Source organism: Phascolarctos cinereus, unplaced genomic scaffold (assembly GCF_003287225.1).
Source record: "Phascolarctos cinereus isolate Bilbo 61053 unplaced genomic scaffold, phaCin_HiC Scaffold_2;HRSCAF=192, whole genome shotgun sequence".
Taxonomy (NCBI): Eukaryota; Metazoa; Chordata; class Mammalia; order Diprotodontia; family Phascolarctidae; genus Phascolarctos; species Phascolarctos cinereus.
The window spans coordinates 109853162-109879615 of record NW_027555625.1 but is presented as its reverse complement, the minus strand read 5'-3'; the positions used below and the strand labels follow the sequence as shown (position 1 = coordinate 109879615).

At 41.2% G+C, this 26454-nt stretch overlaps 1 protein-coding gene across 1 annotated transcript in view; it reads left to right on the top strand.

Moving 5' to 3' along the window:
• The first annotated feature begins 291 nt into the window (after window positions 1-291).
• Window positions 292-26454, top strand: part of BCL11A (BCL11 transcription factor A) — a 123211-nt gene continuing 97048 nt past the window's right edge. Inside the window, 3 exon segments of the mRNA XM_020985510.2 lie at window positions 292-967; window positions 1780-1960; window positions 9623-9952. Coding sequence (XP_020841169.1) covers window positions 1906-1960; window positions 9623-9952 — 385 coding nt within the window. The 5' untranslated portion in view covers window positions 292-967; window positions 1780-1905.

The following is a 26454-nucleotide window of genomic DNA, read 5'->3' as shown; positions in this document are numbered from 1 at the left end:
CCCAACAACATATCCATTTCCCTCTTCCTTTCAGTTTCTCTAGATGGGTCATCCTTCATTAAAAAAAAAAGGCAATGGTTTTTAGGCAGTAGCTGGCACCCACAGGCACACACATACAAAGCCCCCCTCCTCTCCCGTTCCTTTCCTCCTCCCTCCCCCCCCAGCTGGTACCTTACAACCTTGCAACTCGCTGGCTGCTCTCCTGGCCATGGGTGCTCAATATTAAAGGGTAAGTTTCGGCGCGGCCGAAGCTATTGCGGTTACCGCTGCATCTCCCGCCTCCAAGCTGCTTATCTCTCCTTCCTGAACGAGTTTGCTCTCCTGGACTCTTCCCCACTCTTGTCAGTAACGGCGCTGACTCTCTGAGTTGTGTTTCTGTCTTTATTTATTTATTTATTTACCCTTCTCTCCTTCTTCCTTTCCGGGCCGCGGCACCTCGCTTTCTTCGGATCCGTGCTTTGCAGTTTCATTAAGACATTGTCCCTTCTTCTTGTACTCAGACTTCCTTTAGCTACCTATTCTGCCTGCTTTTGGGGTTGCAGGGGGGATAGGGGTAAGTAGGGAGATGCTGAGTTGGAGCCTGGGCTCCCCCTTTACCCCTCACCTCCCTTTCTGGTTGCTCCCCGAAACCCCTAGAATCTTCCAGTCCTTCCTCTCTCCTTTACACACAGAATTTCTCCTTTCCTCTCTCCCCAACCTGGGAGCCCGAGGCTCCTGAAAGCCTCTGCCTTTCTGGCTGCTACGGTACACAAACTTCTTTTACAATTAATTCCTTACCACTCTTCGCAACACCCCCTCCCCAACCTCGGTGCTTCTCTCCTTGGGTTGTAACTTCAGAGTCAGTTATAAACTTCTGGTTTTTCTTTTCGTGTTTTTTTTGGGGGGAGGGAGAAAAGTTTCAAAAGTGCAGATTGATGTCGGCTTTCACTTCTGCTCCAAGATGCAGGCATGCCGGGCTGTGTGTGAGGTTAGCTGGGGAGAGGGGAAGTGGGTGTGTGTAAGGAGGGGGGTGTCCTACAGCAACTCTACCTGGTCGCCCCCTGCCCCGCGCCTTTTTTTGCTCCTCTGTTGATTCCTTTCGTCCTTTTCTACGTACATCTTTAGCGTATTATTTAAGCACTTCTATCTCGTGTTTTAACCTTTCTTTTTAGAGGGTGGTGGAGGGACGGGGAGGACGTTCCCCCCCCATCACACACCTCTCCTTTCCCCCCTCCCCCTTTCTTTTCTTTCCTCCTGGCCATGCCGTCTCCTCCTGTACTCGGCTGCGGCCACTTGTGAGCTCAATGCCCCCGCGCCTCCCCTGCCCCCCTCTCAGCACCACCTCCTCCCTTCCCACCCCCCCATTAGGCAGCTTGTGTCTGGCGTCTGGAGAGCCCCCCCTTCCACCTCCCCCTCCCAGCACTGTCCATTGGCTTGTCCTGGTCTCTTTTTCATGTCCAGCCCCTGATGTGTGTCCATTGGTGTTAGCCTACCCTTCCCTCCTCCCCTTCTCTCCTGCTCGCCCTGCCCATGTTTTGTATGTCTCTGTCCATCCAGGCTCCTGACGTTCAAGTTCGCAGGGACGTCACGTCCGCACTTGAACTTGCAGCTCAGGGGGGCTTTTGCCATTTTTTTCATCTCTCTCTCTCTCTCTCCCTCTCTCTCTCCCTCTCTCTCTCCCTCTATCTCTCCTCTCTCTTTTTTTTTTTGCCCAAAAAAAAAAGCCATGACGGCTCTCCCACAATTCATCTTCCCTGCGCCATCTTTGTATTATTTCTAATTTATTTTGGATGTCAAAAGGCACTGATGAAGATATTTTCTCTGGAGTCTCCGTCTTTCTAACCCGGCTCTCCCGATGTGAACCGAGCTGTAGTTCACCAGCCGCCGCCGCCGCCGCCGCCGCCTCCTCCTACTCCACAACCCACCATGTCTCGCCGCAAGCAAGGCAAGCCCCAGCACTTAAGCAAACGGGAATTCTCGCGTAAGTAACCCAATAATAATAAATAATAATAATGATGATGATGATGATGATGATGATGATAGTGACGGGAGTGGGAAAGAGAAGATGGGAAAGAAAGGATGCATGTGCATGTGTTTCATTTTATTTTTGAGAAGGGGAAAAAACATTTTAAGTGAGGTGTAAAGAAATTAAAAGGGGGAAACCCACAGCACCTTAAACCGCAACCGTGTTTGCACTTTTGGAGAAGCGTGCACCTCTCTTTTCGTTATTTCCCTTCCCCTCCTCTCTCTTTTCGCCTTCTTTTCCTTTATTTCTCTTTGCGAAAAGAAACGCTATGATTTTCCCCCTTATTTGCAAAATAATTAATGATAATAATGAGAGTAATTCCCAGACAACCCCGGGGAACAGGAGAAGGGGCGAGGGATTTCTTTCTCCAACCGCCGGAAAGAAAAAAAAAGTCAAAGGCTTAAAAAAAAAATCCTGGGAAGAAAGAGGTGAGACTGGACATCGGACGCCGGCTCCCATGGTCAAGTGTGGACCAGAGAGAAAGTAATAACAATAATACTAATGAATGGAAAAGTGGGACTTTTAGGGAGGGGGGAAGTCCCCCCTTCCCTCCTCCCCATAAGCCTTGTAGAGAAAAAGAAAGAGGTGGAGAAGAGAGGTGGTGAGAGGGAGACGAAGGGTTTGCGTTTGCTACGTGCGGGTAAAAGTGGCCGGTCTTTGCCTCCTTTTGTTTCCGCTCCGAGGTGGGTGTCTGTCCCGCTGTCTTTTGTGCCTCGCTCCCTCCCTCCTTCTATTCCTCCCTCCTCCTCGTCGTCCTCCTCCTCCTCGTCGTCGTCGTCCTCCTCCTCCTCAGCCGCCGCCGCCGCTGCTGCCGCTAAAGGGCAGCAGGGGCAAGGGGGGTGGGGGAGGACTGGGGGAAGGGAGGGTGGGGGAGATGTGGCTGCTGCCTGGACTGGGTTGGCTTGGGTTGCTGCTGCCGCCGCTGCCGCTGCCGCTGCTGCTGCTGCCTGTGCAGCCGCATCTCGTGGCTTGCTTTGCTCTTTGCCGTCTTTCTTTCTCTGGGGCCAAGTAACATGCCCCTTCCCCTTCCCCGCCCCCTCCGTTCCTCATCCCGCAAAAGACACAAAACGCGGTTGGCAAAATGCAATTTGATTTTTATTTTTCCTGCCAAAAACAGAGAAGCTAAAAACCTCAGTAGCTCTACTGTGAACCGAGATTTTCCAACGTGCAGTCCGCTCTCCCTGTCCCCCCCTCCAGAAAAGAGAAAATTCGCACGCACAGAGCACAAGGGGGAAAAAAAATCAAACCAAACAACAACAACCCAAACCACAACCCCCTAAACCCCTTCCTTACAAACTTAGTTTGCAGGCTGCACAGAGAGGGAGCGAGGAATTCCCTCCTCTTACTATTTTTTGGAAGATTTTCAAAAAAAGTGGAAGTGGATTTTGATTGGGAAAAATCTCGTGTCTGAATGTTTACAAGCACCGCGTGTGCGGGAGCCTCCTGCCAACAAACAGATACAGGACCCAAGCTAACCAAACCAGACCGAAAAGGAGAAAAAGCAACGCAGGTCCAGTTTCTTTCTCTCCCCCTAACCCCACCTCAAACAATAATAGTATGGAAAGTAACATAAAATCAGATGCCCTGGAATCAGAGGAGGAAAAAGCAACAACTAATTCTCTCACTCCCCTCCTCCCAAACACATATAACTGACTGGAATTCACAGTATCCGTCATTAATAGAAAAACAGAGCTTTTGGAAAAGCTAGATTTTAAAATTATTTTGCAAAACAAAGAGGAACAACGCCTGCTTCCAAGTCCTTCCCCCTCTCTGCACCCCCTTTGGATTTTCCTCCCTTTTTCTCTGTTGGACTGGCTAGGGAGAGGTTTCAAAATGAGCTTTCCTTCCACTTTGCTTTGTAACAACAAAGCTCCCCAGCACCTCAAAGACAAAGTGGGGGGCGGAGAAGAAAGGGGATACGCTTGATTCCTAAGAACAAGTTTGCACTGAGGCTGTGCCTTGTGCAGTGCTTGGGATCTGCAGGGCTCCGGGGCAATTCTCCCATACTAGCTAGCTACTTTCTCCCTCTATCCTATCTGCTTAGTCTGGGTTAGAAGATATGGGGGAATGTAGGTGGTGTGGTGTGTGTCTGTGTAGGGGGGGGGAGTTGTCAGAATAGCTACATTTGGCTGTAAGAACAGCCCTGGTACTTGTCTTGGCCTGGGGCAAAGTTTGACTGCTAGGGGGAAAGTGTAAGGGCTAGAAAAGCCAGTCTTAACGAACCCCCCCCTTCAGCATTTAAAAAAATTTGCTTATTAAAGTTAATGACTACCTACTCTAGATGCTTTTTTTTTTAAAGGGGGGTGGTTAGGTTTGGCTCAGTAACTTCTCACACTTTTGAAGATCTTTTGCCTTCTTTCTGCCCACCCCCACCTGAAACATGTTGCAGGATCCCTCCCTTTCCCCACTCCCTTGCATCCCTCACTTCTTGGTTCCTCCATCCCCATCCCCCACTCTCCCCTAGCCACGCCGGATACCGAACAGATCGGGTGCTCAGCGATTTGAAGTTATTATACTTTCAGGTACCCGAGGGGGGAGGGCAGTTTTTTTCTCCTTTAAGACTTAACAAAAAATAAGTTTATATGTAATATACATATATGTTATATATGTATATTTTTTAAAGGATGAGGTTGGGATGAAGAGTGAAGGTGAGGTTTTCATCAGGGGCAGCCTCTTGTTTCCTAGACTAATCTCCCAGCTGAGTTTTCAGCATCACCCCTCCCCATCAGTCTTCCACCCCCACCCCCATCCCCATGCATGTATTGGAGTTGGGCAGCTAGTTATGTGGGTGCAGGGGATTCTCTTATGTTAACTTTTTAAAAATATATGGGGGTAATAAAGGGGTATAGATGTGGGGAACTGGCTACTATCCCGACCCCCAGCTGCATCATCCCCCCCCCTTCTGATCAAGCCTGAATGTTCTGTTTGGTCGCTAGGAGGCAGAGCAAGATCAAGAAAGCTCAACGAACTTGAACCTGACCACTACCAACCCGCCTTCCCCCAACCCTTCCCCTCTTCACCCCTCCCTTGAATTCTCAACGTTTTCCTTGGCGGGGGAGGAATGGATATGTGTGTGTGTGTGTGTGTGTGTGTGTGTGTGTGTGTGTGTGTGTGTGTGTGTGTGTGTGTGTGTGTGTGTGTGGTGGTGGTGGGGGGAGTGGAGAGCGCGCGGCTGCGAACCGGAGAATTTCCCTCTCCTTTTTTCCTCTTATTTCTTTGTTCTTAATTTTGGCTTTAAAAAATAAGATTCTTACTAGAGCCTCTGCAAACTGCGCATAGGGAGAGCTATAGATTAAAAAATATAAGGAGTGCACAGAACAGGGTAGAATTTTTCTTTCGGAGTGGAGATGGTAGAAGAGAGGAAAAGAAAAACGGAGCTTTAGAAAGCGCGCTTTTTCTCTGCCTTCCTTCCTAAGGGTGAAAGCAACGGAACGATTTCCTCCGAAGGAGAGCCCGGGTTTGGCAAGTTTGCACTTGGTATCTAGATAGATTTCTCCATCTCCCACTCCCCAGTCCCTTTGCTGGGAGCATACACTCTCCTGGCCCGGGCGCTCGCCTCGCCTGGCCCTGCTGCTGCTGTCGTAGGAGATGCACACACTCCTCTCCTCGAATGGACCCTCCTCCCTCGAGCTCCTACCTCCCAGCCTGGGAATCATAACAACAATAGTAATAGTCATCATCATCACAACAGTAATGCCACCAGCGCGATTAATAATGAATAACCAGACTACCAACGCGCGCGCACACGCACCAAATTGCAGAAGGAAATTTCATTTGCAAAGCTCCCCCAAAGCGGATCAGTAAAAGGGGGTGTGAGTGTGTGTGTTATGTTGTAAATATAATTTCTTACATGACTTGAGGCAGAGGGAGGAAGTTAGAGTATATGTATTTCTTTTTTTAACTGACTTTCTTTCCTCCAGGTCCTTCCAAACCCCGGTCCTCTTTTCATAAACTAGCAGGCAAGACGTATGTAGCCCTAGCCCTTTGCGTTATCGGGCTGGATGGTGTTGGGTTGGAAGCGGGGGACCGAGACAGTAGCAGCCCCAGGGAGCCCCATTCTCAGTTCTCCGTGCGCTCCTCCCCCCTTTCCCCTTTCAACCGAACGGGAAAAGGGACGGGGCAGCTTTTGCACGTGTTCGCAGCGACCGCTGCTCGGAAGCCTGCAGCTTTGCACGCTGCTCGCATTGTGCCTAGCAGTCAGCCCTCTCTTCCAACTTCGCTTTACGCACAGTGCCTCTTCACCGGCCCCCCCCTTCCATTTTGCTCACCTTTAGTCCCCTTTACCCCCCACCTCAGTCTTGCCTCCTTTTCTTTTGCCTTCCTTTCTTGGGCTTTACCTTTCTTTAAAAAGCCAATATTTCCATCCTCCGTTTGTTTCCTTACCCTGACAATCAAAAAGATGCACTTGGAAAGCAAACTTGAAGAAGGCATTTCTCTCTCTCTTTCTCTCTCTCTCTCTCTCTCTCTCTCTCTCTCTCTCTCTCTCTCTCTCTCTCTCTCTCTCTCTCTCTCTCTCTCTCCCTCTCTCCCTCTCTCCCTCTCCCTCTCTCCCTCTCTCTCCCCCTCCCCCCACTCCTCCGTCCTCTGCTTTCCCCCTCCCCCACCCCGTCTTCCGCCTCTCAGCGCCCCTCAGCTTCCCTCCCCATTTCCCTATTTTTCTTTTCTTTTTTTACTCTTCTCAGATGAGAGAGGAGGGAGAGATACCGGCTGAATCAGTTGCTGGGGCGTTTAGATATCTCTTGTCTGTCTTGCTATGTGAATATTGAAACATTTTATTTTCCACTTCTCATTTCACGTGAAGGGAGAATTGGTTGTTAATTTTATTTCTTGCTATCTCTTCAGGGCTTATCTAGAACTCCCTCCCCCTCCTCAGACCCAAGTTTATGGGGGTGGGGTAGGGTGAAGGAGGGTGGGAAAATGGAGGGGGGGGAATGTAAAATGGCTGAGATTAGGAATGTTTTTAGGGGAAGAGAAATTTGCATTAAAATACAGAGAAATTATCTGATGCCCAGAAAGGAAATGTTGATTGCCACTGAGAAAAGATGTCAATGCAAATCAGTGGCTAAACCAAGAGAATCGTATTTTCCTATTTCCTTTGTGCACCACTCTGTCTGATTTTTTAATAATAACAGCAATAATAAAAACACGTTTTGCTGTTTCTCTGTACATCTCTAGCCAAATGTTTTGCAAGGAAACACGGTGTTAAACGTATTTCATACATTAGGATATAATTCTTGTTAATTAGCAATAATTTACGTTAAGAGCATAGAAAATGTTGAGGTTACAGGTTTTATATCTGTACATTTGATCATCTTGTTATTTTCAAGAACTTTGCCTCCTATAAAATTAATTAGGTGAAATGTGGAGGTGTAATCAGCAACCTCTGAATTACCACTTCATTTCCTGGTTTTGATTGTAAATCAGCTCAGTCACTACATTTAGAAGACTTTAACCAAGTCTGTTTTTGTGTAGCATTACCTATAACTATTTGAAATCCAGAAGAATATTTTTTTTTTACTGCCAAATTAGATTTCCAATTTCAGAAGTCAATCAGGGCCTGGGAATTAAAAGAAAAATCTTGAATGGGATATTTTTGGCCAAGATTCTAGGTACTGATGATTTTAATACGTAAATATTTTTACAGTATTTTTTCTTCTGGCTTTAGAGCTTATAACTTGTAATTAATACTTAACAGAAAGATACATTTGCCTATACTAAAATAATGGTTCCTTAATTTAGACAGGAAAAATCTTGGAGAATGATTTCCTTATTCAATTAACTCACATTTTAAAAATGCAAGCAAATGTTCTCAAATAAAATAGCAGAAAGAATACAAAAAGCTCATGTTTATTTTGCTGTTCTAGAACAGTGTACAAGTCTATTATGTGTTTACCCTTTGGTCACTAAGTTGGGAAGAGAAACTCGAACGCTAAAATTGTTGTCTGTATTAGCAGTAATATAACCTTCATATTCCTGTGGTTGACCTTATGTTAAATTAGGAGTAGGACTGGAGGCTTGAAATTATGGAATCTATCACAGTGCCCTACTTGGAGCTCAGGTGCAGTTAGGTAGTGCTCTCTCAATATTATTTTACCCAGCACATCTGGGAGCTACTCCAGATCTTCCCCCTCAATATTCAGTCTAGGTAGGGTTGAAATAAATTTAACCTGAGTTCACTGGATTTTTGCACTTTATCAAAATCTGTTCCAATATTCTACAGTCAAATTAAAATCTATTTTTTGATTCTCTGTGGCTTTAAGTTCATTAAATGTGAAATTGGCAGCTTGCTAAAGAAGGTCAGACTGATTAACTGTTTGAGAGTTGTACATATTCTGCTCCCTTTCATTAACTGACAGTGTTTGGGATGGGTTTTGCATTTTGTAATGCAGTTTGTTTTTGTTGTAGAGTAAGCATTGTGTTTCATGAGCAGAAACATAGCAACCCTTTTCTCCCCCTTGCAAGGTTAAAATGATAGAAGCTATTCTACTAGGTGCCAAGATATTTCAGGGCAAAGTTTAAAAAAGCTGGGGGGGAGGTAAGCAGTAAAGCATGTCTTTCATGCCTACCTTGTTATACCATCCACTGGTGATTGTGTGTGCAGAAATAGCTCCATAATGAAGCATTTTGGAGCTCATTCAGAAAATTAGTCAACTTGGACAACATTAGAAGTATTTCAAGTTTAAAGAAAGGACTTCTCAGCGTTGTTATGAAATGTGGCATTCAGTTGACCATACTGATTTTTCTATCATGAGGGCCACCAAGCACAAACACGTTTAGAATATTTTAGGCATTCCTTTCTTCAGAATGGAAGAAAAAAAAAGACGAGTTGGCTTATTTCCTTAAGTAGTCAAAAGTATCCTATTTAGCTAATGTGTCTAAGAAGAATTACCAGTGAATTTGCTTTTTGAAAAAATGTGGCACAGTTTAAAGTGAGGGCCTTGGCTGTCTATTGGTCGTGTAAATTATACTGTATTATGATTATTTATTTAGATGCTTTTGCAGGTAAATGTTATCTTTCTTAGGACCACCGTGTAAATGTAGCACTTTTTGCTATTTGAGATGCCAGGCTTACATTTTATGGAAATGTACCTAACTAGATACAATTAGGTTTGCTTGCATTCAAACACACAGAGGTGTGTTACTGTTGACTACCAGTTTTGTGCTTGGGAAGTTTAGAAATGAAATCATTGATTTAGGGAAAAAGAAACACGTTTACTTTTGGGTCTACAACAATGTTACTATAATCTTTTTTAAATTTTTTGGAGGATGTTATGTAATTCTTACCCCACTATATTAACCATTCATTTAAAAATCCCGTTTGGTTTAAACTTCCAACCCAGGCAAGTTTGCTGTACATGTTTTGTGTAGTTCTGCACGTTAGGCAGTTTCCTTAAAAATATGAGGAGCGTTCTCTTTGATAAATTCATTTTCTTGTTGATATCCACATTCTCATAAATTTTTGTATGCTTGTATTTTCTTGGCATCTTTTTTTTTTCCTTTTAAAGCCTAGAGACATTTAACGTAATGCAGAAGGGTTAGATTTAGGATTGAAAAATTGATTTCCCCCCCTTTTCCTCTGTTTTCTAACACCTGTGCTTTATGTCTCCCAAATTGCAGCCGAACCTCTTGAAGCCATTCTTACGGATGATGAACCAGACCACGGCACGTTGGGAGCGCCAGAAGGGGACCATGACCTTCTCACCTGTGGGCAATGCCAGATGAACTTCCCATTGGGGGACATTCTCATTTTTATTGAGCACAAACGGAAACAATGCAATGGCAGTCTCTGTTTAGAGAAAGCTGTGGATAAGCCACCCTCACCTTCGCCAGTTGAGATGAAAAAGGCATCCAATCCTGTGGAGGTTGGCATCCAGGTCACGCCAGAAGATGACGATTGTTTATCAACGTCATCTAGAGGAATTTGCCCCAAACAGGAACATATAGCAGGTAAATCAGAAGCAAGGAGAAAAGCTGTTTGCATGTTTTCTTTCCTTCTGCAATAGGGGCTATATAACTAAGCACTAAGGAGTGGTGGAGTGCTATATGTATCTCTCCACGTAACTGTCCACAGTAGCCCTGTAATTTTGATCCTGTTGCTAATGTTCAGAACACAGAAAAATAAATATTTTCCACACCACTGAGTAAGATGTAGGCCACACACACACACACAGACACACACACACACACGTACATGTGCACACATGCCCTCCTGCCCTATCTACATCTGCTGAGACTCCGTTTCCCTTTTTTTGATTTTGCAAGGGCTGGTTCTTTGTCTTGTCCTTGATACACCAAGCCCAATTTCTGATGTCCACCATTTTCCATCTTGGTGTCATGCCTAGGAATAAGTAATCACATGGGATTTTATGGGTCACCCAATGATCTTAGTGCTTTAAAATCCCTGACAAGGATACCCAAGAGGAGAGACTAGTACTGAGGCTTTCCTAAACTGAAAATGGTTTGGCCGGATATTTGGAAGGGTGGGGAAAGAGTTAACAGAGCTCCAGGGCTACCCTTGGATCCATATTGGCTGTCAGCAGTATGGGGCTGTAATTAAACACAGCCCGGTGGCAGGGATGACACCGCGACCTTGACTTTAAGATGCCATTTTCGACTGGCCAGGCCAGAGTAGAGAGGGCACTTTCTGAAGCGCACAGACATGCTTATTCGAAAAGTTTAAGGGCATGTTGGAAATTTCAAAAGGTTGGTTTGACAGGAAAGGCTGCTCTCTGCAGCCTGCCTCCTCAGCTAAATGATAAATGCTTCTCTGTGCTCTCTCTTGTCTCTGATGTGGTTTTGACAGATGTATCTTGATTCTGTTTGTGGTTTACACAACCACATGTCACCCTTACAAATGTCCAGCCTAGAGTTCCACTGTTCCTGTTCCAATATGATATAAAAATTCCATAAAAAAAATACATGTATAGATTCAGTAGTGCCCTTTTCCTTAGCTAATTTTAACTAAAAGGCACCTGGATGTGTGAGTTTCTAAGGAGTTGAGAGAGGAAGAGGAAATTGAACATAGGAGAGCTTAATTTTCCCTCATCTAGGTGAGAAAGAGGAGCCCCCTTACTGGGAAGATTCCTAATCTGTTAAGATGTCCCTTAAAACATTTTTATGAAACTCCGGTGGCTTAACATATCAAACCAAGTGACTGGATGATCTAGCAAGATAGAAACGGAATTTCCACCAATAGAGCCCTCCCTTCAATCTTTCCCCATAGGCAAAAGGAAGAGAAGGGTTGGGTTAGTTTGAGAGAAGGCAGTGCATGTAATCATTTGATACACTGGAGCTTCTCTCTTTGACTTGGTTTGGCCACAGAGTTGAACCATAATAGTTCAGTGGGCCTTAGGGGATTAAATGTCATATTTCTCTCTTCCCCCTGGAATCTAATCATTCAAATCAAACTTGGCATTTGTATTTTTTCTTTTTTTTTTTTATAATGTTCACAGTAATAACATTGAGATTTTTTTCCTCCCTTCAGTTAATTGAAGGCTCTGCTACCAGTAAAGCTGTATTTGAAAGTTTTTTTTTTTAATCCAACTTATGTGACATGCAGGTTAAAGATTTTTTTTTTGTAGAGTAATATGTGGCAGTGACCATTTCCATGTGCTGTCTGTGATTTGAAGGAAAATGAACAGAAGTGTAAGGCATGATTAATGAAGCAAGAGCTAGTGGAAAGGGATTTGTAGTCTTTGGAGATCCAAAGTCATGCTAAATCACCAAATATGGAGTAACACTTGCGTGATGTAACATCGTATTTACATATTGAACTGCTCTGTTTAAAAGACAAAACACAGTATCTGTCAAGCAAGAATTAAAACCACACTCTTCACTATAGTCCCAGATAGGTTGTTCAGACTCAGATACCCAGCTTTAAAATTCTGGGATTCTGTTAATGCAGAAGTGATACCGGAACTGGGGGCAAAGCGCTATGGTTCAGAATTTTACCATTATATGTGTGAGTCTGAGAAATGGGATTGCCAAGTAATGAGACAATTGGGGATGGAGTGGTTTTTACCTTGGTGGTTGTCATAAAGGTTCTAGTTAGTTATTATTATTAATTATTATTATTATTTGTTAAGGATAAGTTACAATACCCATGCAGTGGATAGGGAAGGAGGAAAAAATGCTAGATGTTTTTATGTTTTTATGGGTGATATTTAAAACTAAACTGAACCTAATACTAGTAGTTTTCATAAGTAGAGACAATATCTAGGGTATAATATAGGTACACAAGTGAGGTGATCCAGGTGGAGGTAAATGCCCTGATCATTTGCAAGTCTGTGATTCCTTTCATTGTATTTAATCACCTTTCCCCACCCTGGAATCACTGGATATAAACAGTTTGGGCAGATCTCAAAGCAGTTGTGTAAGTAGCTAGAATCATGGCTTCTAATAACTGAGATTAATGAATGAATAGTTTCCTATGGTGAAATTAGCATTCCAGTCCATCAAGGGCAATGTGGTTCTAGGTGCTCGGGGTGCACTTGAAAAATTTAGGAAGACAGTTATATACTTCCAAATACATTTCTCTAAAACACATTTTCATAGCTTCTTTTCATTTCATGATCAAGAAAGAATGGATCCTAGTAATCATTCAAAAGATATTTAAATATACCATTTGAAAGGAGTGGAAAAGCAATACTGTCTTATTAGGAAAGGAACACGATAAATTACTAGAAGAATGTATTTGGCAACCACATGAAAAGGTAGTCAGCTAAGTGGGTTTTATTAAAGTGTTCTAAGTTGAATTTGGATACAGTGAATGCTGTGTGCCATTTTATAGGCAGTAAGCTGAAATATAAGACTAAAAGACCATCTTACTGAAGTAAATAAAGCTTGGGGCTCAGAATAAGGCAAAGTCATTTAAACCTACAGCAAAATGATACACATTTTAACTGTTCTTGAGTCTTTCAAAATAAATGTTTTCTAGGGAAAATGATTGTAGCTGTCAAATAAATAGATGAGCATAACACCAGCATATATACAAGTATATGTATTAATTCATAAATATATTATATATTGTTGGATTGAATTTTCTCAAATACATTGAGTAATTATTTGAAATTTGTTATATTGACCTGTTATCATTGCAGAAATGTCAGAAGTTGAACAGAAAATTAATAAGTTATGTTGGGTGGTAGGCCTGTTGAGGCAGCTTTCATCAATAGTTATGCCAAATATTTACCACCAGGTTCCAGCAGCTTTGGATTTGTAGCTAAGTCTAGAAGAGTTTGTTTTTTCAGTGTCATATTTTACAGTGGAGGGAAATATTAACTGAAGTACCTAGAGATCGCTGAATATAAAACTGATGTTCACTTATTGAAAAGATTGAAAAATATTTACAGTCCCATGGTGTCAGATTTGGGGTTTGGACTTTGTTGAGTACAGAAATCTATAAGCTGGGGATAGTTTTGTGAAGGGGGGGAATGAGGTAAAGGGAAACTGGCTATAGGCATCTTATTGGAATATTATATCATTTTCTGTTTATTAATAACTATATATTTGTTTAAAAATTGCTAAGATAATACAAATCAAATCTACATAAAAATATGACCCCCACATTTTGATCCAGTGGGAAATAATAATAATCCCAAAATAAAATAAAATAAATAAGCTTATTACTTAAAAGATAGAGGAAATGTCAAATGTTTACATTTTTCAGAATTCCTAAAATGAAAAAAGTCTTTCTTTTGTACCTTCTTGAATTTTTGCTGGCTCAAACTGAACTGAGAGATGTATCTGTACATTTGTGGTATACTTGTAAATAAGACTATAAATTACAGTGGCCTATTATGACTGTTTTCATTGTTTCTTATTTGTTTGGTTCTGGATGAAAATTACATATATGAAGTGGTTTGCACTGCATCTAAAAAAAAAAAAGAATCCAACCCAGTAGTCTGCCACTGAAAATTCCAGTTGCATCTAATATCACAAATCTAGTGAATATTTCCCTTCTTAAATATCTACCAGTCCTCATCAAAAATAATCCTGGCAAGCCAGTTATCAATTTGTGAGGCCACTACCCAAAGGCTCCTGGTCATGAGCCTGTGAGTCCTACATACAAGCTGTATTTGTAAATAAGACAGAGAAAGGTTGTGAACCTGCAGCTTGGGTGTTTTGTCAAAGTACAATGTCAGAGAAACTCTTTCTAAGACAAATTGTAAATAGAACTGTCACAGTGATTGCATGATTGAGCTGCAGAAGTGTCTTACAATTGTTGGCATTGTCAGAGGACTTTTGAAAGCTTAATTAAACACAGTGGCCTGTATGGCTGCTAAATTTACTTTGGGAAAGGGGAAAAAAATGCTAAAATGTAGGCGATCCAAAAGTTCTTCAGATGTTACCCTTTTGGTGACACATAAAAGATGCATTGTTCATTTTCCTAGTAGCCTTTTATAAATAATAGTTTTGAGAATTGGGCCACGTGATATGAAGATCATCCTGTGTATGATGTGGGGATTGTGTTAGTTTTTCTATCTCCTGCTGTTACAGATAGTTAATGTAAAAATGGCCTTTTATTGGAAACACAAATATGTATTCACTTCAAGAACAGGAGCAGAGGGGGAGAAAGTTTCCTTCCCATTCTATGTGTCTTTTCTGTGAAAGCATCAAAAAAAAAAAACCCTGTAATTTTTAAAATCATGCCATTCTCGATTGCTTTGCAAGTTGTGCCTTTTACTTTTAAGAGATCTGAAATAGATTTCCCACACCTTTCTCCTTGGGAATGTGACATTCAACTGTGGAGCTGGACATTTGCTGTGGTGGAACTGGGTGCAAAACATGCTCCTGCAAGTGTGGATTAGAACAGTAGGCAGTGGGCTCAGGGCAAAGAGTGGCTAGGTGCATAATAGTGATACATTTTTGAACCCTTGAATATCATTCATTTCCCATGCAGCTTCGGTATGGTTTCACTCTGAACTCTGAGGATTAAACTTGGAGATTTGGAATAAACAAGGAACAAATTAATAGAAAGGCGTGCCTAGATTTCCATAATTTCTGAATGGAAGTTGCTTATGGAAGGAACTAGGTTAATGCTACAGTCCCTTACTTGTGTGAAAGTGAAATTCAGAAACTCTGGATTACCTTTGGAGAAAAAAAAAATTAAGTTGAACCTAGGTAGAAATCACAGCTAGGGAGATTCATAAGATTTCGTCACTCAACATAAATTTAGTCTACATTTGTCGGTCTGTTCACACCCTTTATTACACAAAGAAATCATTTGACAAAATTCACCCCAAGCGCAAGTCTGTTTTTATATACTGTAGTACCAGCTCTGTGCAATAGAAAGCACTTAGCATCAAGCTGGACATAGCCTGGCATCTTGCCACATTTTAAGCATGAGATCTGATCACTAAGGATCTTTAGTACCTTTCTACTTGTTCAGATTTCATTTGGGTCGTGGCTATGTCAGCAGTGTTATTATTATAAGGATTTAAAAATATTTTTTACTTAGTTGATATTTTTCAGCAGAGTATTTTAAATTACCGAGGTTTTTATTTTGTGTGGCAGTTTGGGGAAGGGGGCACATTACTAAAAGTTCATTAAAATATGCCTAGACATAGAATTTAATCAGTGGTGACTAGTAGTATTTTTATTTGCATTACAACCAGAAAATTCACTGTATGCTTTGTTGGGGTTTGTTGGGGAGTATGAATTCCTTACTTTTTCCCTCTTAAATTTAAGCATATTTAGCTTACATCCATCCGTCTTTCCTTCCAAAGGTCTATGGAGCAGTGGTCAATTTTGCCAGATTTACTTTAGTAATTTGCCGGCTAGTTTCTTAAACAATGGCCTAATTAATTTCATCACAAATCATATTACTGCCACAGGAGTCATTTTCTGTCAGAAATTTAATTTCTAGGAAATGCAACCTGACGAATACGAGTTTTAAGCTCTCAACATGTGCTCCTGGAGACCAGAGGCAGATTTGAAATAAAAATATGCCAGCATTATTGAAGTCAGTATGTATGATGCCAAACTCAATTTGAAGCCAGTAAACATCATACTGTATTTCTAATCAGCTTTAGGATATAACATATTCTATATTGGGTTCCCTGGAATTTGTTTCCTAGCCTTTACTGGCCAGCTGCACTCACTGTGCATTTTTAAAACATTTCAGAGAAGGCTTTTGCTGTTCTTAGCAGGGTTAGTAACTTGGTGTCTGTTGCTTAGCTCATTCGTCATTCTGAGATGGCATTGAGTTAGGTTGGCAAGGGAAAGATTTGAGGTGTGGGGTGTGGTGAGGTCACTTCTGATCCCAGCAGGGAATTGGTGTTCTTCATTTGCCTTTACAATAGGAGTACAGTTACTGTACCTTGGAGCGGCTCTCAGGTGTGAGCTCAGATGGGCGCATGTAAATGTCCTGTCAGTTGCAACACAGGAATATTAATGTTTCTTCCACCACCACACTATAATAAAGCTGTACACAGCAAACTTAATATGCAGCTAGTCTGGGGAATTGTATAAAACTTAGATAGCCTAGTGTGAATGACAGCAATGTAAAAATGTTCAGTGTGCCACACTCCCGGTTCTAGTCTCCTTTGATCTAAGGCAAAATGAAAACATCATTTTTTCCCCTCTTAGAATTGTCTCCGTACCCCCCCAACCTTTTTTTTTTTTTTGCTGGTATGATGAAATGAAACATTATTTGTCACACATGATTCATTTCATTCATTTGATTATTTTAAATTTTATATATTGTGAGTCCCCCTTTCCTTTTCCTCTTAAATGTATCTGATTTGAACAAAGGAAATACAAGCAATATTTGTGGTGAATTACAACATTCTCTTTTCCCCATTTAAAAATAAAACAAACAAACAAATAAAACCCTCATACAGGACAAATCCAATACTGATCTAGGGCTTTTCTGATTCATTTGTGCCTCCTTACAGACTCACAATTGGCACTCCATTAAAATATCTTACCATTATATTTTTGAGCCCACTGTTTGAGGTTTTAAAGAGGATTTCATAATGTGTTCATTTAACAGAATCAACAGCTGTCAGAACCAGTTGTGGTAAATCCACAAAATGTACAAAGAAAAATATACACATTTCCTGAAACAAAACACTTGGAAAAAAATTAGCTGCCAGGAACTGATGGATTAGAAGTTTGCAGACAGGGAAACAAAGTGTTTCATCTCTTTACTCACCCTAGAGATTTGAGCTGAACCTACCTGATGCAATGATGCTAGAAGTTTAACCTGAACAGGTTGCTGCTATAAGTCAGGACAGATCTACACCTGATGTGTATATATAAACTAGTTGATGCTTGACCTCTGCCTCTTTGTCTGTCTCCTCTCTCTTTCTCTCTCTCTCTCTCTGTTCTCTCTCTGTGTGTCTCTCTCACTCACTCTCCTCTCTCCCCTCCCCCCTTTTCCTCTTTTTCTTCTTCCTTCCTCTTTAGATAGGTCGATAAAATATCAGGTTCCTAGATGGATAAACAACAAATTATATTCACATAAAAGTGAGATGATCGGGTTTGAGCTTCCTGTGAAAGTCAGTGGTGAGAAGGAACCTTTATCAAACCTCCCCTCAGGTAGGCGTTGGCAGAATGTTATTCAGACCTGAATCAGGCTCAGTCAGTGAATTCCCAGTAGAAACCTCGAGCATGTATGTTGATGAAGGGGATACCTAGGGACCTTTGGTCAGTCACAATGAGTTTTTGTTTGTATCCTCAGTGTTCTTAACATCCATGATGAACAATTACACCTACAATTTGATTTTAGTTTTAGATAGAGTCCAGTCCACTGATTAAAAACTCCCATTAAAAATAAAGAATAGAATTATTGTAGAGCTTGAGAATGTGATTAAAAAACCCAGAACCAAAAACATAGATGGTTGTTGTGGTTTGCTTTCCTTTTTATTTTTTTAACTTCCTAAAAACACAAATCAGACTGCCACCAAGCACCAGGGTATTTTAATTCATGTCCATCAATGGCTCATTTTCTTGATAAGTAATGATGCATAAAAAGCCACCCCAAAATCACATCTGTTAGTTTTAGAGAGAAGGTATAGCTGGACCAACTCTTAATACATACCTACAGCTGGACTGTCAAACTCCACACTATCAGATCTATATGCCTTTTGGGTTTCTCCATGGGCAAAAAAAATAAAAATAAAAATAGAGGCATGCATGTATTTTTACAGGATCTCAGGCACATCCTATTTGCTGTTATTGGGATTTATGTGATTTTGGGGGGCAGTCACTGTAATCTGTGTGCAGTTGAATCCCCCTCCCCATTCACCTAGTTCACAGTTGGGAAAAAACATTAACAATAAAACATTTTAAGGCTCTTGAGTCCCCCTATCTCACCCCAAGATAAAAACTGTTCTTTATCATTCAAAAAAGAACACTGACTACTGAAGAATGATATAAAGTCCGAATTTTTTATAATAAACCATAACCTTCCCATGTTATGTTTTTATTATGTTAAGGGAAAAATCAATAAGGAAAATTTTAATTCTGATGAAGATACCTCTGGATCCTTGAAAACAACTGCTGTCCTTTTAACTAAAACATTTGAGGCGCTTCAAAGACTATGTATTTCTTCTGATCTTGGAGCTGTGTGACTGGTAGGAGGAGAGAAAAAAAATCTTATTCTACATACAAGTGGATTGCTTAACAAGTCAGCACAGACACATACTTGTTTGTACAATAGAGATAAAAATTCCTGTATAAAAATAATGCAGTTGCTGACAGCAGGCATTGTGGCTGGGTCTGTCTCTTTTGTGCTGGTCCAAAGCCTTGGTCCATCCTCCCCTTCTCTCTGCTCAGGACAGTCTGTCTCTGTTGCTTGCTGAATACTGGCAATAAGTTAATTGCTCTCTCTGTGTGTGTGTGTGTGTGTGTGTGTGTGTGTGTGTGTGTGTGTGTGTGTGTGTGTGTGTAGCATACACATAAATAGTATTTTTTAAAGGAGTATTTTGAGTTCTCTGCATTCATTCCATCCTGCTTTCTGAGGTGTGATTGCATGTTGGAGTAAGGTGGAGAAAGTTCTAACAGGGGGAATGACTTGAAAGCAGTTAAAGAAAATTTGGCCTTCAAGTTCTATTTGCTTTGCAGCACAGTCCTGGTTCCCAGACTTTTGTTTTTAATCTAATTCTGATTTACACTGTCACATCCCATATCAACCCTCACTGAACTCTCCTCGAGTAAACTAACATTAGTGTCAAATGGAATTGGTCAAGATTGTAGACCTGTGGCTCATGCAGGTGTTTGTTGATGTGAATTTCATGTAGTACTGAATTCTTTTCTTTCTAATAAATGTTAAAAATATGAAGTTAGGAAACAGAGCACACTCAAGAAAGAGACCCAAAGAATCAGAGCTAGCTAGCTTCATATCTTTTCCTTCCCTTCTCCTAAGATATTTCAGGTAAGATCAATTATAGGAAATAACTTGGTGGAGGGTGTTGGGGGAGCTACTGGGATTGTAGAGAGAGACAGAGAGAAAGAGACAGAGAGAGAGAGAGAGAGAGAGAGAGAGAGAGAGAGAGAGAGAGAGAGAGAGAGAGAGAGAGAGAGAGAGAGAGAGAGAGAGAGAGATTGTTTGAATATTTTTCAATGGGCATTCAACTTGAAGGCAAAACCTAATCACCGAAGTGAAAAGCCCTTTCTCTCCAACAGCTCAACAGTAAGCATTGACATGTGGTGCTTTCTAGGCCTGTTATTTTGACTCTTGATAGTACCAGTAGCAACGACACTACTTAGCATGTCCATCCATACATGGTACTTTTTACCTGGGTTTGGGGTGTTTTCCGGTCTCAGGCAGAGGGAGCTTCAGTGTAAATTCCAAAGGCTAAATCTTCAGAATGTTACTAGTTAGGGAGATGATTCTTCTCTGGGTTGGGAGTTGGAGGCATGAAAATCCCAGTTCCCACAACCCTGACTAATAACTGGGGGGGGCTCAACTTTCTGAATGTCAGCTGATGTCTGCATGATCCATTTGCCCCGTATGATATGCTGCAAGTGCAAAATAAGGAAAACCACAGGAAGATAAATACCAAAAGACATAATTTTCACTCCACAGCAACAGACCACATAGTTCTCCTTTACATCTAACTTAATATACATTCCTCTCATTAAACAACAACAGCAACAGCAAAAAAAAAAAAAAACAACAAACCACCCCACCAGACACTTCCAAAATTAATGGTACTCCACTCAGATAAAAATGCTGTTTTGAAATTAGGTCTGATGTTGACACAGGAGCAGCAACTTGAGGGTAAAAAGGCTTTTTGGGAGGGTGGTGGAAATCTTGTTAATCTGTTCTCCTGGAGTGTTGCACAGGACTGCCTGTGAGCAAGTCTGTGCTGTTTTTGATAAATTACCATGTTTAGAGATAGGCTTGGCTCTTAAAGGGCTTAGTTTTATGAACAAAGTCCATAACGAGGTTTTCTGCCTCTGTTTGTCTCCTAGCCCCGTTGGCTTGACTGGGAGCCCTGTGTTTAGTTTAAGCCCAGTCTGGAAGATATAACAATTTCGCATTAAAAAAATGAGGGAATCATAGGAAGAAAAACCCTTTGCTTTTTGGATGAATCTTACTGATAATTTACTAAAGCTCATTTGAATTTTAAGCACTTCTTTAATCTTCAAAGGCTAAATTGCTTTATGAATATGCATGGTGTGGGCAGACTTCAGTTCATTACCTAGTTGTAAATTCTAATGACCATTAGGTCCTTGCAGTAATTGCGAATTGTTTTGCATTTTTGATTGGCCTATTAACATGTACATTCGGTGCACATCAGGCCGGCCTGTCAGGCTGCTGAAGGAGAAAAAAAAGGTGAAAATTGTTTATAGCACCAAGATTCTTAGATTTTCAATCTTGCAAAATTGATGATGTAAAAAAATTAAAGCAGTGTTTTTTCTTCTCAAGATTGAAAGTTCACCAAGAGATTTGACATATTTAATTTACATGATGACTTTGCACTCCTTCATTAATGCAATTTGCATATGAAGCTGTTGTTAATCACTTTTGATCATGTTTTGTGTATTAGCTGCCTCAGTGGTTCTTCTCCCTCAGATGCTCCAGTAGAAAGGAGCAAAATGATGCATCTCTTTGCCAAGTTTCCTTTAGTGAATTGAGGAATTAGAAGTCTAACCTTGAGTAATTACATATGTTTTATCCGTTTTCTTTTAACATTAAATACAGTTTGTGGAAATGTAGGGTGGAAATTATTCCCATTTGGTGGAAAAGAGAGTACTTCAAAAATTACACACATAAAGTGATGCCCAGACAGATATATTTGCCTTGAGTATCAGCTTTTTTTTCCTTTCCTTTTAAGTAAGTTGTTGGGCCTTGTGAGGGGAGTTTCATTGTTACCGGTTTACTAAGCAGGAAGACTGGCATTTTGCAGGATATTAAGGAAGCAGACTCCTCCCACTGAAGAGTATAGTACAGAGAACATACCTTCTTAAACAATGGTTTGCCTAGGAGTTTCTGCTCTCAGCTTTTTAGTGTCTCTGGCATGCATGGGCTTAGCTTTTTCCTCTAGATGAAGTTTTATCATGGCCTCCGTCATGTCTCTCTGTCCAGCTGTTCTGGCTATGTCCTCACCTAGTCACCAAAAATAGTCTCTTGGTCTGGACCTCGGTTTCCTTGCTTCTCACCCAAGACACACGTGTATCTGGCTTTAGTTGTACAAGCCGAGTACTAATGGTTTCCGATTTTTTGAGAGCCTGTGATTTTGGTATTTGTCTTCCACTGTTGGATAACCTACTCTGTATAATTGATGCTCATCTTTGGTTTATGAGTTTATCACTGGTTAACAAGCTGAATCAGAAAGCCAAGACGGGCATTCTGATTAAAAGGAATGTTTAATGAAAGAAAACAAATCGGGATGGAAACTGAACAGTGTGCAAAGAACACTGGTACGGTTTTAACCTCTGAGGGACCCTAGTGCTGCCCTTCCATGACTTCCATCCATACCATGCTAAAAGCATGCTTCAGCTCAAAGTTGTTAATATTCAGCTGGGAAACAGTATCCAGAACACAAATAAATTATTAAGTGCATGAACTTTTTAGGCAGTAAGATGAACTGATGGGGTCCATCTGTGAGATCCAGGGGCTTTTTATTTGTGTGTGTCGAGCGATTCTGCCCTCTCCCACTTCACAGCCTTTGGTCTCCGGCCAACTGCATGCATAATTGATTCCACACGCACTATCCTTTTCTTGGTGTAATTGCTTTACTAAGATATGATGAAATCTAATGGATAATTTACTATTTGAAAATGGGCAAAAACTGGGCCCCCCTCCCCATTCATACTTTGATGTTGGAGGGGGTGGGCAATGGGAGGTATTCAAATGACCTGGCATTTAAAAAAAAATGAGAACCTAAGTTATGAACAGTGAGTGCCTCAGTGGTTTGGACTATAGAAAAGAGGGTCTTTGTGGCATATGGAATCCAGTGTGTGTAAATCTCTCTCTCTCTCTCTCTCTCTCTCTCTCTCTCTCTCTCTCTCTCTCTCTCTCTCTCTGTCTCTCTCTCTCCCCCCTCCTTTTCCTTTTCCCTCCTCCCCTCTATCTTTTCCCATACCCTCCCCCCCAAACTTTACAGGAAAGGGATCCTAACAAGGTAAAAAGTAAACACTTAAGTCATCATAAGCCTCCTTATTCATCTACTCAGGAGTTTGGCCATGTAGGTTTATTTAACTTTGAGGAATGTAAACATGACACAATTCTGAAAACAGCCAGAAAGATTTACATTATTAGAGTTAAAAAACATGTAGCACATAGGACTACTCCATACCCCCAAATATAATATAACACTGACATGGAAATAGGATGGCAAGTCAGAACCGGCTGGAAACTGGTTCAGTTTCTGCTTCTGTGGAGGACAAATTTTATTCTAACAGATTGGCATATTCTAGTGCATCCCCGGACTAGATCTGTACATAATGGAGAAACTACACAAAAACAATACCACAAGAAATAAATGTAAAAGTATTAGAATTTCCTAAATGACCATTAAATTTTGCTTGTGAGACAATCAATTTCATTGGCTGTAATTGCAAAAAACATACTACTTTCCATAAGCCCTTTGAAAATGAATTTAGAGATTTGTGGACATTGAAACATTGTTTTAATACAAACCAGTTCATGCTTTAAATGCACCTTTAAAAAAATTTGTAGTGTTTTCAAAGTACTAGGGACTGGGGTGGGGGGTGGTGTATGTGTGTGGTGGTGGGAGGTGGAGTGCACATGAAGCAAATCCATCTAACTTTAGCAAACTGTTTTCAAGTAAAGTCATAATAATGAGCAACACATGATCTGAAATTTGATCAGCAAACATATACTTATGCCAAGGAATTTTTTTTTTTTGCCATTCACATACCAAGATTCTGTAAATCAGTAAACCACGGCAGTAACTCTTGAAAGGACCGGACCAAATCATAATATGCTTCTAGAATGTCGTTCTAGAGTGACGCAACCAAGCCGTCTTATGAGAATAAACCAAACCCCATCCCCCCTCCCCCCCAAAATCCTATACAGACAGAACTACAAATGAGAGAACAGCATGAAAAGAAAATTAAAACCTGATGAGCAAACCTTAAAAACTATTAATACACCACCAGTGAAGTAGACTCTGTGTGTGTGTGTGTGTGTGTATGTGTGTGTGTGTGTTTTTTGGTACCTTGTAATGCAAAATTAGGCAAATAATTAGTAGTGGAATAAGATTCCAAAAATTTGAACAACTTCTGTGATTACCGGGGTACCGCTGAAAGAAAATGCAAATTTTTTTCTGTTCTTAATTAAATTCAATTGTGCAGTAGATTTTCCTCCCTTCTGGGGAGAAGGGGGAGGGAGCTCTAGGGGCGAAGGGAGAGGATATGTGGGGTGGAGGCAGGTTGGAATGGCACACAGCTGTCTGGCTGAAACAAAGGCCATGTATTTCCTTTCCTTCAGTGATGGTTTAACGAACAGTTCAGATGACAGAGATGCTGATGGGCCTTGAATCTTGAACCCTTAACTCAGGCAGATTTTCTTCCTATTGACTTAAGGTGGGGGGTTGCGGGAAGGACTTATTTAGTCTAAGAGGAGAACCTAGCTTGGGTTCTCCATAACAGGATGGGCAAGACCTAGGATGGGAAAGAATCCTGTGTGTAGGGAACAGTGTTCATTTACAACAGGGAATGCTGGGATAACCGTGACTTAACAGACTGTGAGTCTTAAGAATCCACCCCTCAGCTTGCTGTGGTAATGGTTTTATTCAGAACCCCAAATGTTAGGCCAAAAGCAGCTCCCAGTTTTGGTAGTTTCATGACACTGGTTGGTCTCAGAGTAACCAGAGAGTGTGTATAAGTACTTCCCCTGGCTGAGTTTCCTCTCCAGTGTAATAATAAAAGTTCTGGCCAATGCATTTGCTTATGAATCTATTTTTGTTTTATTAATATTATTATGCATTTTATTATTATTTTTAGGAGGGACTGTGCTCTCATTTGACCGTTTGTAGTTACAATTAATACATTCCGTACCAATTGTAAAAAGTATACTTGCATTTAACTGCAAGTCAGTATAAATTAATGGATATGATTTAAAACAAAACTTAGTTTTATAATATTCTTGCAGGGAGCAAATCTAGGGGAGACCTGCACTTAATTTATTTTCTGGGTGGGTGTCAGTGGTTGGAAGGTGGGAATGGTTGTGTAGGTCTGGGGGAGATGGGGAGGATCAGAGGTTAGGGACAAAAAAAAGGGAAGGAAAGGGGTGAGAGGAACAAACATTAGTTGCTGTATTCCCTTTTGAAAAAAATTTTGAAGGGGTGCTTTTAATCCAAATAGAGAGTGGCTCTCCCAAGAGGGGCTTAGGTAAAGTAGTCAAGCATCTATCTCCCACTCCAGAAGGTGGTAAAGAAAAAAGAGGTTAGTGGCCACAGGAGAGGAGTACAAAGGGAAAATTGTACATTGGGAGCATTACTGTCTAAAGTCTTAGTGTGGCCAGACTGGTTTAGCAGACAGAATGATAGATTGCTTTGTCAAGGGTCCCAGGGTGTGCCCTGAACTTGAAGTACTTTGTTTATCTTGAATAGAAAGGGAAAATCACAGACATAATCGATGTCTAGTTTTTAGGAGCCCGAAAGAGGTAGGAGAACAGAGACACCAGGGGAGGGGAAGAGGGAAAGTTGGGGGAGGTGCAGGCCCTGGTTGTGGCTGTCCATTAACAGATGAACTTGGCTGAGGTCCAGACTTTTGATGAGAGAGTGTCAGAGCCCAAGAGCAGTCAAGCCTTTTCAATAATTTTTTTTTATACCTGCTGACTGTACATCAAATGCTCCCAGGTCTTTTGGCTAAAGGCAAGGGGAAAAAAAAAAGACAGTTCAATGTTTTTCCTCTGAGCCAGTCGAGACCAGTCTTTTGGCTCCACAGACGGGTTCTATCATCTTTCCTGGCTTGCTATTGGGAAAAAAGAGTTGTGATAATGCCAGGAACCTGAGGGCCCAGGACCGAAAGGGGTTTGGTGTGTTCTGAGAGACAAATTAAACCAAGCAGTGAGAAAGAGAGGGAGAGAGAGAGAGAGAGAGAGAGAGAGAGAGAGAGAGAGAGAGAGAGAGAGAGAGAGAGAGAGAGAGAGAGAGAGAGAATAGGGAAGAAAGACTTTGGAAATGGCAGAACTGAAATTTATTGTTGAAAAGCATCTGTGAAGTAATCTGTGCATGGCTGGTAAAGGTAATATGCAAGAAAGATGGAATAAAGGTCAGGTGAGGGGGAAAAAAAGGGCAGTGTCATTTGTGGCATGGGATTTCCTTGAGGAGGGTCCATTACTACTAATTTGGGTGTCTGGGACTGACCGTTTATGTTTAAGATTATTTCATCTCTTTTTTGGTACATTTCATTTTTTTTTATTGTGACATTATGCATTTACTTATGAGTGTTGGCAGGCAGGAGTCATCAGCCCAAGAACTTCTGACATTTTTTGCTCTTTTAATGTGGCAGCCTAGCCTGGCTGCCACGAACGGTGATTTAATTGAATTTGACTGTAGCTCATTTGAGGGAGGTGTTTCCTAGTCCCCACCAGGAAGATTTACGAAGATACCATGGGTACTAAAGCTAACGCTTTCCAAGTGTTGTCTGCAGACCGTTCACTTGTTCAAATGGACCCTCGGCAGGACCAAAATACAAGCCACATTTTTTTTCTTTGCAAAGTATATTTACAGATTTTTTTTTAAAGCACCAAAGCAAGCACTTTTAGAAAATATAGCCATGCTGATGATTATTTTCCAAGACAAAGACTCGTAAGATTGAGATTTTGTTGTTGTTCCAGTAGCAAACTGATAAGGGAAGCATCTGATGAATGAATGAATGAATTTGATGACCACTTTTTTAGAGAGTTCTCCACTGGCTACCTTTCTTGTATAATGTATTAATGATACTTTATAACTCCTAATTATTTGTGGTCAAGAGAGGCAGGCAACATGGTCAAGATAATTTAAGTACAGAGATAATCC